The 16,058-nt window shown below is 41.8% G+C and overlaps 1 protein-coding gene across 1 annotated transcript in view; it reads right to left on the reverse strand.

The window, feature by feature from the left end:
- Positions 1-10,142: 10,142 nt before the first annotated feature.
- LOC137562437 (neuromedin-U receptor 2-like) overlaps positions 10,143-16,058 on the reverse strand; it is a 31,742-nt gene continuing 25,826 nt past the window's right edge. The window contains exon 4 of the mRNA XM_068273783.1: positions 10,143-10,405. Within this exon, the coding sequence (XP_068129884.1) occupies positions 10,143-10,405 (263 nt within the window). The remainder of the gene's footprint in view (positions 10,406-16,058) is intronic.

A 16,058-nucleotide genomic window follows, 5' to 3' on the forward strand; every position in this document is an offset into this window, starting at 1 on the left:
TGGGACTTTGCGCGCGCAGCGCGGTGCGCTACGCGCGCAAAACTTTGCGCGCGGGAGCTTCGCGCGAAGAGCAGCACAAATCGGTGATAACTTAGCTTTGCACCGCTTATCACGCCTAAAGTCTTTTAGGCGTGATAACTGAGTTATCACCGCTTTGTGAATCAAGCCCCAGATATCTAAATGAGCTTCAGTTCATTATGTTGGCTTGAAAGGCCAACCAGGTCTCAACCAACCAACACAAATAAGTATAACTAAGTTATGTTGGCTTGAAAAGCCAACATATTGTTCTTCAGTAAATTCAGCTTATTGTTCTGCTACGCCCCCATTTTCTATACACTACTCCTCCCACAGTTTTGGGAGTGCAAATAGTGAACATTCCACACTTCTTCCCCTTACAGCAGACTACATTCCATGAGCTTTAACAAGCGATCCCACCCTCTGTGCCCCTGCGGTGGACCTTCGAAGACCCCTTTTAAGGTGTTGGCTTTGACAGTGAAAATTTTCAAATCGCTGCCACTCGTACAGTTTTGAAGCTACACTCCCCAAACTCGGACCACATATTGTTGGTGTCACCCTGAACAAAAAAAATATATATATATATTTTGGGAGGGAACCCCATAGTGGGCGGAGCTACCAACCGCCTATGAAAAATTTGCCATATTCTATACGCTACTCCTTCCCCAGTTTTACTTATACAATTGTGAAACTTTACACACTTGTTCGGCCCATAGTCGTGCAGGTTGCTTGTGCTTTGTTAAGCGATCCCACTTTCTGCACCCCTGGGGCGACATCCCCCCACCCCTTTCCCGAAAAACACAATTTTTTCCCATAGACTTTTATTGGAAAATGTTAAAGTTTCACCACTCGTACATCTGTGAACTTAAACTCACCACTATTGGGTCACTTAGTCATGGGGTCAACCTGAAATATTCTGTCACACTTTGGGGACTTTAAAAAGTGGGTGGAGCCACAATCAACCAATCAGATGTAACCAATCAGATGTTCAATGAGAAAATGTAAAAAGATCTCATAGTATTAAAGCCAAAGACCCCAAACTTGCCACAGTCGGTCACTGGGTGACTGGGGTTGAATTTAGGGAAAGTGGGTGGGGCCTACAACAGTCATTCATATTTCATCTATTTGCTTTATATGGGAACATGTAAATTTCCACGGCTCTTAGACTGTTGATGGCAGGGTCCTCAAACTTGGCCCAGTCAGTCATTGGGTGACTTGGGTTCAAATTTCAAAAAGTGGGCAGAGCCACAGCCAATCAGATTTCATTGATTGATTTACATGGTAAAATTTAAAATGCTTCTATTCTTATATTATTGATGTCAAGGATCAACAGTTTACAGATGTGGTCATTCGCTGTTTGCACTTCAAGGTTAGAAAAAGGGGACAGGGCCATCAGCAACCAATCAGATTTCACTAAATGATTTTCAGCAGAGAAATTAGAACTCCTGCCTCTTATACACTTGGAATGCCAGGATTCCCATACTGTAACTACTTATGCAGTTGGCAGCAGTATATCTACACCCCGCAGGACTTCAGTTCCTGCACAGGGGCGTAGATATGCGTCTATTGCCATGAACGGCTGCTGCTCACTACTGCGCTCGCTCCCGCGTGGGTACTTGTCACCGCCTGTTAACACGGAGATCAGTGAGGGGTAACACAGTTCCCATTCATTGATCTACTTGCCAGTATCAATGATCGCCGGCATCAATGAGATGCTTCTGGTCATTGTAACAAAGTAAGTTACACGTCCATCCCTTACTTCCTGTTCGCGCACTAATAGTACGCTCAGGAAAATAATGTGCGATGGCATCTTATGGCCCGATAGTAAAATTACACCGACTTACTTTTTTTTTTTTTTTAAATAAAATACACATACATACCATTAAAATTAACCCTTTGCCTCCCATGCTCTCCCATAGCTACCCAAATAAAACATGAATTAAAAAAAAAACCAAACAAAAAAAACATAACATAAATAGTTACGTTAGGGCTGAACTTTTTTATTATGATGGATGCCAAGTGGGTACACAAAGCATCTCTGAGGCTCCCGTCAGGGTTCCCTATTGGTCTCAACCACTTCAGCCCTCAGTCGTTTTCACTTTATGCATCCGAGCAATGTTCACCTCCCATTCATTAGCCTATAACTTTATCACTACTTATCACAATGAACTGATCTATATCTTGTTTTTTCCGCCAACAATTAGGCTTTCTTTGGGTGGTACATTTTGCTAAGAGCTACCTTACTGTAAAAGCATTTTAACAGTACGAATAAGAAAAAAACTGGAAAAATTCATTATTTCCAAGTTATCGGCCGTTATAGTTTTAAAATAATACATGCCTCCATAATTAAAACCCACGTATTTGCCCATTTTTCCCGGTTATTACACCATTTAAATTATGTCCCTATCACAATGTATGGTGGCAATATTTTATTTGGAAATACAAGAGCATTTTCCGTTTTGCATCCATCACTATTTACAAGCTTATAATAAAAAAAAAATAGAAATATTTCATCTTTACAGAGATATTTATAAAGTTTAGACCCTTAGGTAAATATTTATGTTTTTATTGTAATTTCTTTTTTTTATTATTATTAAACATTTTATTTGGGTGTTTTTGGGAGAATGGGATGTAAATAGTAATTTTTTTAATGTAAATATATGTTTTTTTTGTGTGTAGATGTAGTTTTACTTTTTGGCCACAAGATGGCAACCTTAGGTTTGTTTACATGACGTCACTCTAAGCATAACATCTATGCTTAGAGGGACGTAGGGGGATGTAGAAGGCAGAAAAAGCAAGGCTTCCGAGAGAAGCTGTCGCTTTTTCTGCAGGGGAGGAATCATTGATCAGGCACCATGGCCCGATTCATTGATTCCTGGGCTAACGATCTGCAGCCGGGAGCACGCGTGCACACACGCGATCGGCCACGGGAGCGCACATGGCCTCCTGGACGTAGCTCTACGTCCAGGAGGTCAAAGTGGTTAAGGAGGTATTTTATTGGTTTAACCTAAACACCAATAGGGAGCCCCGATGGGAGGCTCGAAGATGCTTTGCTGGGCTCTGTGGACACTATAGCCAGAGAGCTGGAAGAAGAAGGAGTGGAGGAGCGGCGTGGGATGTGCGGTGAGACGGGACCGATGGAGGTATGTTCTTTTATTTAAATAGGTAAGGAGTCAGACCTTACTCCCTCTATTATATCCCAGGCATCTTGGGTCTCCTTAGTAAGGGAGGCTCCCAGATGCCAAAAGCAGCCCTCGGGATATAGGTGATGGGACTTTTCATTTGCTCAGAGCAGGTGAAAATTTTACACCTATGTTTGACAGTGATCACCGCTTCCCAGAGGAATCGAAAATTGCAATTGAATGGGGGGAAGGAACTCGCTGGGTGATTATATTGCCTAAGTGAGTTCTTTACCGGTGGGTGTTAAATTCAATTGCATTCGGCAATGCACTCATCGCTTATTTTAAGAACTCGCTAGCAGTTATCGCTGGTGAGTTTGGTAATTGTATAGGGCCCATAGTGTCTGAATTACACATCTGAGACAAGATTTTTGGCACAAAACTCTGATCTGTGTATGCTTGTTCAGGGTCTGAGGCTAAAAGCGTGGCAGCCAGGCAATGTGCATTGTTTAGAAGGAAATAAATATGGCAGCCTCCATATACCTCTCAATTCAGCTTCCCTTTAAGTTATCTTCGGTCAGTTGTATGATGATTTCTCCTCCACTATGCCCTGTGGATGGATCTCTCGCTATGATAAATGAAATATAGACGGAATTACTAGAGCTGACTTCTCTTTCTCTCTACAGAAGCAGGCGGGATCTGCTCCACCAGCACCACGGCCAGTGAGCCCGTCGCCCCCATGACCCTGGAAAGCTTCACCCTCCATGAATTCATCGGAGAGGGGAGTTATGGGCAGGTAAGTGATCAGACTATTCCCTAGGGGTATCTGTGTGTGTCAGGCAGGGGAGGAGTGAAGGCTCTCCTTCATGGAGAATAGCTGAATGCAGCAAGAGGAGGGAGACTGCAGGGATGGGGGGGTTCACCACTGGAAAAGCACATGTTAGAAGAAGAAGCTGCAATTTCATCCACAGGTCCCCATATTCCTGAGATACAGGTGACAAAGCGGGGTACTTCTGACAAGTTTAGGGGGTACTAGGCCAGGCTAATGGTAATTAACCACATAGCAGGAAAAATATTTGGAGAATAATATTCTCATTGTATATTACAGGTAAGCAAATCTTACATAAATTATTAGACATGAATCAGCCATGGCTGGTTCTAGATTAACTGGATCCCAGGTGCAAAAACATGAGGCTTCCCTGACTCCCCCCAGTATAGCTGTATTGGGTGCCCCCTCTTAGATAGCAGCACTAGGTGGCCCTTGTCTCCTCCCCCAAGATAGCAGCATTAAAGGACACCCGAGGTGAAAAGAAAAGAATAAAATAAAGATGCATCTATCCTCCTTCTCCTAAAAATGACTTTTTAAGATATTCCACACTTTTATTTTATATTTAAATCTACTTTTTACTGTTTTATTGTTTTTGCTCAATGACACATTCATTGAAGTATGCCAGAGCTAAACTCTATGAACTATTGACCCTTTTTTATCTCTTCCCTGCTCTCAGAAGCCATTTTCTGCTAGGAAAGTGTTTTGTAGTTGGAATTTCTTATCAGAGAGGGTCACACTGTAGTCACTTCCTGTCTGAGTCAGGACTGAGTCAGCCACTTACATACCTGATATTTAACTCTTTCAGGTAGAGAAAGAAAAAAAGGAACACAGCCTAGTTATCTGTGTGCTAGGCACTGTACATACACATGTCTATCTCATCATGTCACATGTCACCTCGGGTACTCTTTAAAAGACCTTCATCCCCCCCCCATATGCCAGTATTACTGGAGCACCCCCCATATAGCAGTATTAGGGCTCCCTTTATCGCTCCCCATTGAGTGCACAGCAATGAATGATCTCACCTCTCCAGCCACCGCGCTTCCTCCTTCCTTCAGTGTGCTTCAGCCTCCCTCCCCGCTGACAACTCTTCTCCATTTCCCATAGGCATGCACATACTTACATAACATGCTGATGGGTCACAGGGACAGAGACGCCATGAGGAGCCATGGAGACAGAAGGACACCCTGAAGGAGGGGGAAGGAATAGCGCAGAAGCCAGACAGGTCAGATTATGCTCTGCTGCCATGCCCTCTCAATAATTGGGGAGAACGGTCACCATAACCTTCTGCCATATCCTCCGTAGTGACTCTCCACAATGGGAGAGATATGGGGGGCCCTACAGCTTTTGGGGCCCTGGACAATTGCCCAGTTTGCCCTATGTAAGCGCTGGCCCAGCCAATTCCAGAGGGTACAAAAGGGTTAAAAAGCAACATAGATGGGTTTATGTCTCGAGATAAATAGACAAATACTGACTCAAGCCATTGCTGTCCATCTGTAAAGAATTCATCAGTATAGACAGATTACCATTGATTCTGAGCAATAATCTAATATCATGTAATTCTTGCAGATTTTGCTGGTGTCCCACCGGCCCAGTGAAGAGCCGCTGGCGATGAAGATGGTGAAGAAGAGGGACATACTAGAGTCTCCAGTGAACAATCCACTCGTGGAACGCCAAGTCCTGGAGATGGTGGGGTCTAGCCCATTCTTCACCCACAACTATGGTACATTCCAGACAGAGGTAAGTGTCTCTCCCCCTCCTGGGGACACCGAGGAACAGACAGGTGTACAAACCCCCAAACTATCATTCTGTAGCTCTGAAAATCTCAGCAGACTGTATCATGACTTGTATGTTTGTGTCTTCTGAACAGGATGACGTCTTCTATGTCATGGAGTACCTGAACGGTGGGAACCTGAGACAACGGATATACAAACACTCTCCATTTCCTGTCTATATCACCAGGTAAGATCGGCAATGCCGTAATTCTGCAGCGGGGGAGGGGTGTGGTGGTGGGGGGTATTATGAGAGATACAACATAACTACGCTTACTGTCAATAACACATTACAATAACTCACTGCACACTCACTGAAAATATATCAGATATTTCATGAAATAAATGATTTATTCCTCAGTATATTCGCCGGTGTACATGTCCACATATATCTACATGGCTACTATATATAGTTACACACTTGCATAGAGCATTACCATTAACAAATGTTCCTCTATTTCCCCCTCAGATTCGTCCTTGCAGAGCTCCTGTGTGGCCTGGAGGTTATGCACAGCAAGGGGATCGTCCACAGGGACCTCAAGCCTGAGAACGTCCTTCTGGATCAGAACGGCCATGTGAAAATCGCCGATTTTGGCCTGGCGAAAACTGGGATGTTTGGAAACAAAACAGCCAGAAAAGTTGTTGGCACCCCTGCTTATAGGGCTCCCGAGGTAAGGAACAGAACTATCTGGTAACTTTTCCTGCATTTCCTGCAGTGTGTACGCAGAAATGCATTTCACAAATATATACGAGGCAGAAAATAATGTTTCTGAAGGAAAACAGAGAAGAGGCCATTGTCCCAGTATAACGGCACTGCTAACTGCCCCTGTGCCAGTTACTACGCATGCTGAGCACAACCACTTGTTCCAGAGGGTCTCTCCACCCATAACTGGTAGGACAGGTGTGACTATGGCTTGGTGGGTTGAATCATCTACTACCTTCTTATAACATCAGGAGACATCAGCAATAATGTACAGCCTCAATTTCCAGCTCCTCCCACCTTCTGACAGGAAAACCTAATCAATGGAGCCCTGATATGTAAAAAGTCTGATTTACCAACGTATAATCCAGCCATATTGGAAATATCCATGTTATATAGATTAACAACCAAGTATTGTATGTTTGTTCTGATTGCTGCCTTATCATTATCTCTGTATCCAGTCTGAAATGAGCTAACCCTTCCTCTCTCCTTCTTGTTTCCACAGATTTTCTGCAGTCAACGATACAACCGCATGGTTGACTACTTTGCCCTGGGAATTATGGCCTATGAAATGGCGACGGGCTATTTCCCATTCAGATTGACTGACAACCTAGAAAACATGGGAGACTCTATTTGTAACAAGAAAGCGATCCTACCATGGGGCACCAATGCTGATCTCACCGACGTAATAAATCGCCTCCTGTGCAAAGACAAACGAGAACGTCAGGAACTTGTCTCCAATCTGCGGGATCATCCCTTCTTCAGGGGAATAGACTGGGAAGAAATGTCCGCTGGCAGGGCCACCCCACCGCCTGCCATGCGGATAGCCCCACCGGAGCTGCCAGCAAAGAGGTTGGACATAGATCAAGTTATCCCCCCCTTTCTCCGCAGGCGGAGACCACATTGGAGACAGAGGATGTTCCGTAACTTCAGCTATATAAGCGACAGATGGAGAGCCTTGCTGAACCGGAAGTAACGCCAACAGCCCCATCATATATGAGATCGCTGACAAGTGTAAATTGTGTAAATAAATAAATACATGTACAAAGTTTAATCTTGTTTTATTGAGTTAATTCCCGTTCTTCATCCTCCTGCTTCCTCTTCATCGTCAGAGAAGAGCTTCCAGCAGCACATAATAAAGGAGATCTTCACTAGAGAAGGTCAATAAGATGCAAGTACTCCCAGCTGGACCAGTGATGGTCACTGAGATATTCATTCCATATTGTGTGCAGCTTCTGAAACCGCCAATCAAAATCCACAGGAAGTGCATTTGATTGGCTCAATTCCATGGTGCATACAGGTTGCATGAAACTGGCATACAGATCTGAAAATTAGCATGTAAAATGAGATTACATTGTAAAATGACCAATATTTTACTACTGAAATTACATAGGGCCTAATAGTAGAATATCTGTAATTTTACTGATGATATTCTTCAACTAGTGGCTAGTGCTGCTTACAAATTTTTGCCAAACAGTGATATTTATTTTACTGTTAAAACGCGTAAAACCAATATTTGTACTGGTTGAACTCGATGGACGTATGTCTTTTTTCAACCAAAATACCTATGTAACTATATGTACTGTGCAAAAATTGTACCCCTAAAAATGTGAAATGTCAAAATTCATGAAAAGAGTGAAAAATTACTAAACTTTTTTTCGATGGTATTTTTGCTTGAAAATTTAATTTAAAATGATTTTTGATGAAATTATTGAAAAGAAAATATTGGCATTTTCGCTCATCACTGCTAGCGGCTATCTCCGACTCCCACATCACTGTGCTGCCGTTTAACATGTACACGACAATCCCATGTCTGATAATAAACAATAATGGAATTTGTGAACAAGCCCATAGGGAAGCATGGATCCATTCTACGTGTCCAGCAGGGGAACTGGCGTGAGTGACACGCAGTTTGCAGAGTAGCGCAGAAAAGCAGCCAGCAGATCCTTGCTTAAAGAGTACCTAAACTATAAGTTACAGTTTGCTTGAAACCTAATAAGTAGCTAAGATATATAAAATCACACCTAATAAAGTGTGATTTTTCTCACGCCCAGGGTCTGTATTCCTCATATGGGCCAATATGCAATTCAGAGTTTTCTCCAAGGTGATATTTTTACAACCCGTCATAAAATGCCCTTTAAGTCACCAGCAAGCAAGAAAGTAGTCAAACTAAATTTGATGGTACTTCTTCACCAACGTTTGGGTACTTTTTCAATTGTAAAATGCTGAAAATGAATTTTACAGAAAAGATGAAAATGATCTCCTGTATTTGGAAAAAATTCTCTCTACCTCCTCCTGATTGTTTTAACATTGGCCTCAATTCACTAAGCTTAACTCCTGTCTTTAATAACTCTTCTGAGCTGGTTTACAGTTATCACCATGGTGATATAATTGTGGTAACTGTAAAACACCTCAGAAGAGTTATTAAAGGCAGGAGTTAAGTTTAGTGAATTGAGGCCATTGTCAGTCAGTCAACAGGAACAGAGTCTGAAGAAGGCTTACTGGCTGAAAGGTTATTGTTTTTGTTTTAAATTAGCCAATACAGGGTATTATCCTGATTCAAAACTTCCTGTCAGTAGAATACAAGCTCTAGTCTCCAGCAATGCTTAGCTGGTAAGATAAGGAATTACACACACACTGTTTCCCTCCCTCCTGCCTCTCCCCCCTCCCCTTGCTTGTAGAGTCGTCAGACACAGGCTGTGGGCTGGAATGATTTTCCTGTGATCTGTCCACACAGGAGCAGCTTGCTAGCAAGTAAGGATTAAAGCATGCCAGCAAACTAGCCAAGTACATATGTAGGTAACTTTTCTTCCATAATAGCACCATCATTTGGACAATCTGGTCTACTCAAAAACCCCTGAGTTCAGTTTTTGATGTTTAAATTTGGTTCCTATCATTGCTGAACTAGTTAGCCGTCATGAAAAAAATAGGCAAACAATATCTAAAGCTCACCATACAAAACATCGATTTGGATCACCCAAATGGGCCCCACCAGCCAGCCATCGTGCCCCCTTTGTGCCCTCCTAAAAATTTGAAGAGCTGCCTTACTGTCGGCTGCTCTGCTGCATCCTCATAGTGCTCCTGATGCGTCATGTGACCCGATGCAGGTCAGGTGACACATCGGGATTCAGGAACCATACGAGGATGCAGCAGAGCAGCAGTAGAAGTGAAGAGGGCCGGTTTTGGTAAGTGTTTCCCGTTGAACACTACTCTGTATTAATAAGAGACAGGGAGAGAGGCACGCCCCTCATGGCTTCCTCGCTAACAGTTAGTTGAGACTGCCGGTTGGAAGAGTCCCGGGTAACTGGGACTCTAACATATATATATATATTTTTTTTTAATAAAAATAAAATAGAAAAAAATACATCCCTGCAAACAGCATGTTCCCCGATTATGGCAATGTTCCCAAAGATAGCAATGAGGCAATCGAGAGGAGAGAGACTATAACTCCCGCTTCCCTTCTCTGCTCTGCATGGGAGGCTGGGAGGGGGCTGTATCTGAGGGAGAAGGGGTGGGACACTAAGGCCCCACCCAGCCCTAGCCCCTTTGCAGCTGCAGGAGATATAACTCTGCTTCACTCTTTTGGGCAAAGGAGGGCCAAACCTACAGACAAATATCTTCATGCCACATTAGTAATCCATTTCCTGCCAGCTCATTTGGTTGATATTTTTAGGTTCCGTCGATTAAAATGTCCGGTTCACCATCCCCAATCACAGCATCGTAGAGATGTGAGAACTGCAGATGGAAGCGCTGTGGGGAAACGAAGGACTGCTGCCCTTTTCTGCAGAATCCTTGCTGGTGCATTTCTCCAGGATGAAAGGGCCCTTCTGGGGTGCCAGGATCTGAGCTGGGAGTTTTGGGTTCCAGTATCTGAAAAGAGGTGGAAGGACATTTCTGAAGGCGGAGCGGAAGCGTCTGGAGTAAAGGTTGTAGATCACAGGATTGACCGCTGAGCTGAGGTAGAAGAACACTCCTAGAGAGACAAGAGCAGACAAGACACTTAGCTTCAGAGTCCTTGTTCTAACACATTGAGACCCGGGCCCATATACAATTAACTTTTTCTCCTGAGTTTTCTCCTAGGTAGTGATGCTCAGACACCCCCGATCACGGATTAGACCGAATTTGGCTGTTGCTGAATCAGAATCCCGATATGTCGTGATTTTGATCCGGATTTGAACTGGACTTCCGGATTCGACTGGATTTTCCTTTAACGTTAATAGCAAAGCCCCCATACATGCTACAACCACCAAAATTGCATGGATTATAAAGGCGATCAGGGGCTACAACTTAAAAAAAAATTCAAAAAGACTTTATAGTTTTTGAGAAAACTGAATTTAAAGTTTCCAATGAAAAAGTATTGGTGATTAAATCCCGGTAAAACCCGCCGACTTTAGCAGTTATTAATAGCAAAGCCCTCTTACATGATGTAAACACCAAATTGCAGCATATGATAAGTAGAACAGTGGGACCAAGGGAAATGTGTTTTTTCCAAAAAGACCTTATAGTTTTTGAGATAATCGATTTTAGAGGTTCAAAGGCAAATAGTATACAACAACAACAACAACAAATAACATTTGTAAAGCGCTTTTCTCCCGTGGGACTCAAAGCGCATAAGCATGGCTCCGACCATCGTGGTACAGGGGAAGAATTTTATAAATCTGGAAATGCCAGGCTAAACAGGTGGCTTTTCAGTCTGGATTTGAATAGCTCCAGGGATGGTGCTGTCTTTACTGGGTGTGGTAGGGAGTTCCAAAGAGTAGGGGCAGCATGACAGAAGGCTCTGTCTCCAGATTTTTTGAGGTGTACTCTGGGAGTGACCAAGTTTATAGAACTTGCTGATCTGAGGTTGTGAGAGGTGTGGTGCAGCTTCAGCAAGTCCTTCATGTATCCAGGGCCCAGATTGTGCAGGGATTTGAATGTCAGCAGTCCAATCTTGAAGAGTATTCTCCATTCTACTGGTAGCCAGTGCAGTGAGCGAAGGATCGGTGTAATGTGACAGTGGCGAGGCTGGTTTGTTAGCAATCTGGCAGCAGCATTCTGCACTAATTGCAGGCGACGCAGGTCTTTTTTGGGGAGGCCAGCATAAAGGGCATTGCAGTAGTCCAGCCGTGATGTGATGAAGGCGTGGACTAGGGTTTGAAGATCCTCTGGGGGAATCAGATGTTTAATCTTTGCAATGTTCTTCAGATGAAAGAAGGAAGATTTAACTACAGATGAAATTTGGTTTCTGAAACTCAATTCCCCATCGATTAGTACGCCAAGGCTGCGCACAAGGTTGGAGCTGTTTATGTCTGAATTCCTAATCCTGATTGGTGTTGCTTTAGGATAGAGCTGTTTTGATGGCGAGCACTGGCTTTGGACAAACAGGACCTCAGTTTTGTCAGCATTCAGTTTCAACCAGTTATCATTCATCCATGCCTGAAGCTCAGCTAAGCAAGAGTTTATTTTTGGGGTAGGGTCTGTTCCACCAGGTTTGAAGGACAGGTATAGCTGTGTGTCATCGGCGTAGCAGTGGTACGTCAGGCCATGTCGTTGGATAAGTGTACCGAGTGGCAACATGTAGATTGCAAACAGCAGAGGGGATAGGATTGATCCTTGTGGCACTCCGAATTGTAGAGGTGCAGGTTTGGACATTATAGGTCCTAGGGATACTCTCTGTGTTCTGTCAGTCAGGAATGATCTGAACCACTGGAGGACTGATCCACTGATGCCACAGTACTCCTGCAGTCTGTTAAGCAGGATTTCATGGTCAACTGTATCAAAAGCAGCTGAGAGATCCAACAGGATTAGGATGGAGCATTCCCCTCTGTCCCTTGCCATGAGCAGATCGTTGCAGACTTGGATGAGGGCTGTTTCACAGCTGTGGTGTTTCTTAAAGCCAGATTGTAGAGGGTCCAGGATGTTGTTTACTGACAGCCTGGTTTCAAGTTGCAGATAGACAGCCTTTTCAATAACTTTACCTAAGAAGGGGAGGTTGGAGACAGGTCTGTAGCTGCTCATAGCATCTGGATCCATGGAAGGTTTTTTGAGAAGGGGCTTGATGATTCCTTCTTTTAGAGAGGTAGGAAACCTCCCTGCTTGCAGAGAGCAATTTACTATTTTGTGAAATGCTGGACCAAGCAGGTCAGGGCATTTCAGCATATGTTTAGTTGGTCCAGGGTCCAGGTCGCAGGTTATCTGGCGGAGACGACAGAGGATGTCTGAGATCTCTTCCTCACTAATACTTTTGAAATCAGTCCAGGGTGTTAGGTTGTTTTTGCAGCTATTTCCATTAGTTGCATGAGTCTTGGGTGCTGTGGACTGAATGAGAGACCGAATAGAAGATACTTTGTCAGCAAAGTAGCAGGCAAATTTCTCACATAGCTCCTTTGAGGGAGTTATAGTGGGTTTTAGACAGGATGGATTACATAGTCTATCAACTGTGCGGAATAGTTGGGCTGGTCTGTTGGCGGCCTTTGCATTTGCATTTATACATTTAAATGCGATAAATGACAGTTAATGTATTTACCGCATTTACATGTATACTTTTTTCCTTTAAAATTTCCTTTGAACTTTTAGAATCGATTTTCTCAAAAAGTAAAAGGTCTTTTTGGAAAAAAAAAATTCCCTTGTTCCCACTGTTCTACTTAACATATCCTGCACATTTGGTGTTTACATCATGTAAGGGGGCTTTTGCTATTAACCGCTAAACTCAGTTGGGTTTAATCACGGATATTTTGTACGCGATCACGACCGTGATCGCGTTCCGAATAATAGTAACCAGGGCCAAATTCGTGATTGAATTCCGTGATCGAGAATCAATCAGATCATGTTGGCGGATAGTGAAAAAATTCTTGTGAATCACGGCTATTCTGTGATCACGAGGTCGTGATGAGCAACACTGCTATTATGGTGATATTTTTAAACTTGCTAATAAAATGCCTTTTAACCACCCTGGTGTTACATTAAAATCACCAGGGTGGCGTGCGGACAGTTTTTCTCAATTTTTTTTTCTGAATCATTGTAGCTAACTGAAAGTTAGCTACATGATTCACCACTAGAGGGCGCATCTGCCCATCTAGTCCGATCGCCGCCGGCTTTTACAGCAAGCAGAAAATCTCGCTTGGCTTCCCTCGTCGCCATGGTGACAATCGGGATGACGTCATCCACGTCATGGCGGTGGGGGGTGTCCGATCCAGCCCCATAGCGCAGCCTGGCACTGATTGGCCAGGCTGTGCAAGGGGTCTGGGGGGGGCTCCATTACGCAAAAGCAAAGTGCTAGCTGCGTGTATTAAAAAAAAAATTATCAAAATCGGCCCCCAGGGGCCGGAGATATCCACTGCGGCGGTAATGGACGAGCTGAGCTCGTCATTACCGCCAAGGTGGTTAAATAACCAGCGAGCAAGAAAATACTTCAAATAGTTTTGATAGTTCTTTTTCACCTAGTTTTTGGTACTTTTTCAATTGCTGAAAAGTTATTGTAAATAGGAGATGACAAATTATCTTCTAGGAGAAAACTCATGAGCAAAGTGAATTGCATATGGCCCCCTGTCTTCTATATTATTTTTAGTCAACTATAATAATTTAAATAAGCCTGGCAAAAGATATTTATACATGTCAAGAATTATTGTCAGTTATATGCTAGCTAGAGTTGTTCCTTAAAGAGGAACTCCAGCCTAAAGAAACATACTATCATTAAGTTACATTAGTTATGTTAATTAAAGTAGATAGGTAATATAATCTCTTACCCACACTGTTTTAAAAGAACAGGCAAATGTTTGTGATTTCATGGCAGCCATCTTTTTGGTTGAAAGGAGGTGACAGGGAGCATGAGACACAGTTCCAACTGTGGTGTGTCCTGAGCACCTCTCCCAGTTGCTAGGCAACGTGAATAACAACATAGGAAATCCCATCATGCTCTGCACAGCATCAGGGAAAAAAAGCCCTGGCTTGTTTTCTTTGATGGGTGGAGCTTAGTTAAAAATGCAGCTAAAAATGATGCTTTGGTAAGAAAAACAAAGTTCTGATGCTGTGAAACTGTTAAAGAAACACCAAGCCTTTTCAGTTCTGCTGAGTAGATTTTTAGTCCGGAGGTTCACTTTAAACATTAAACAAGTGAAAATAGCTTCATTTCAAATGTATTCTGAAAAGTTTGCTAAAAGGATTTTTTTTTTTATAATTACTTCTGGGGGCTTAGATAATAGTTTCAGACAAAGTAAGGTCACCATGTCTTTCTATATTTTGAGAACTAAATATGCTGAAATTAGTGATGGCAGCAAACCTCAAATGTTATGATAAACTTAAAATGTCAAATTGATAAAGAATTTTTAATCAAATATTATACTTTATATTACACGGTCACCTGGAGGTTTTATAATCTTTATAAAATTAATATATAATATTAATATTTTTATTACCACTTTGTAAAACAAAGAAAATGATGGTTTTCCTATTATTTAAAAATGATGAAATATTGACACCTGCCAGCGGAAATTATGTAAGAATTTATTTGTTCATAAGAAAAACAAGTGTATAGAAAATTATTAAGTTATAATAAGCAATTATATCTTATAGGATTTACTTGTTTTATGAAGAATTATATAATCAGCTTTATATTTAAATGAGTATATTAATTTTTCAACTTATGCATCAGAGCAATTTTTACCCATTCATTCGCCAATAACTGTTTTTTTCCGCCACCAATTAGGCTTTCTTTGGGTGGTACATTTTGCTAAGAATTTTTTTTTTTATAAATGCGTTTTCAGAGGAATTTTAAGAAAAAAAATGAAAAATTCATTATTTCTCAGTTTTTAGCCATTATAGCTTTAAAATAATACATGCTACCATTATTAAAACCTACATATTTTATTTGCCCATTTGTCCCAGTTATTACACAATTTAAATTATGTCTCTAACACAATGGAAAAAAACCAGAACCATAACCAGTCTAGCTGCACTCAAAACAGGTGAAATTTTAATAGCAAAAATATGCTTCACTTAAAAACATGCTTCACTGTTAATCTACGAACAAAAACCTGAAAAATATAACACGGGTATGGTTGCATACATATCACAATACATGTTAGATCTAATAAGCCTCACTCCTATCTAGTGCAAAGTATAAGCCCATATATCACTCCACAGAATATACATTGGTTAATCGGATTCATTTTTATGGACAAAATTTCTCTTTTGTTTACCCTATGACAATGTATGGCACCAATATTTTATCTGGAAATAAAGGTGCATGTTTTCAGTTTTGCATCAATTACTATTTACAAGCTCATATTTTAAAAATGTTCGTAATATACCCTCTTCACATGCATATTAAAAAAACTTCATACTCTTAGGTAATTATTTATGTTTTTTATTTTTTTTAATTGTAATTTTTTTTTTCAATAACATTTTATTTGGGTAATTTTTGGTGTGGGAGGTAAACAGTCAATTTTAAATGTAATAATGTGGGTTTATTTTTGTAAAAAATGTATGTACATATAATTTTACTATTCGGACAAAACAGTGAGTTTTTTTGAAGCCCTGGAAGCGAAGTGGAAGTATAAAGAGGACGGGAAACGTTTTTTTTCATCAGAAAGATGGCGGTTTCTGATAAGAAGCCATCAGTCTTTCTACCGGGGACTTAGATCAGT

This window comes from Hyperolius riggenbachi, chromosome 3, assembly GCF_040937935.1.
Source record: "Hyperolius riggenbachi isolate aHypRig1 chromosome 3, aHypRig1.pri, whole genome shotgun sequence".
NCBI lineage: Eukaryota > Metazoa > Chordata > Amphibia > Anura > Hyperoliidae > Hyperolius > Hyperolius riggenbachi.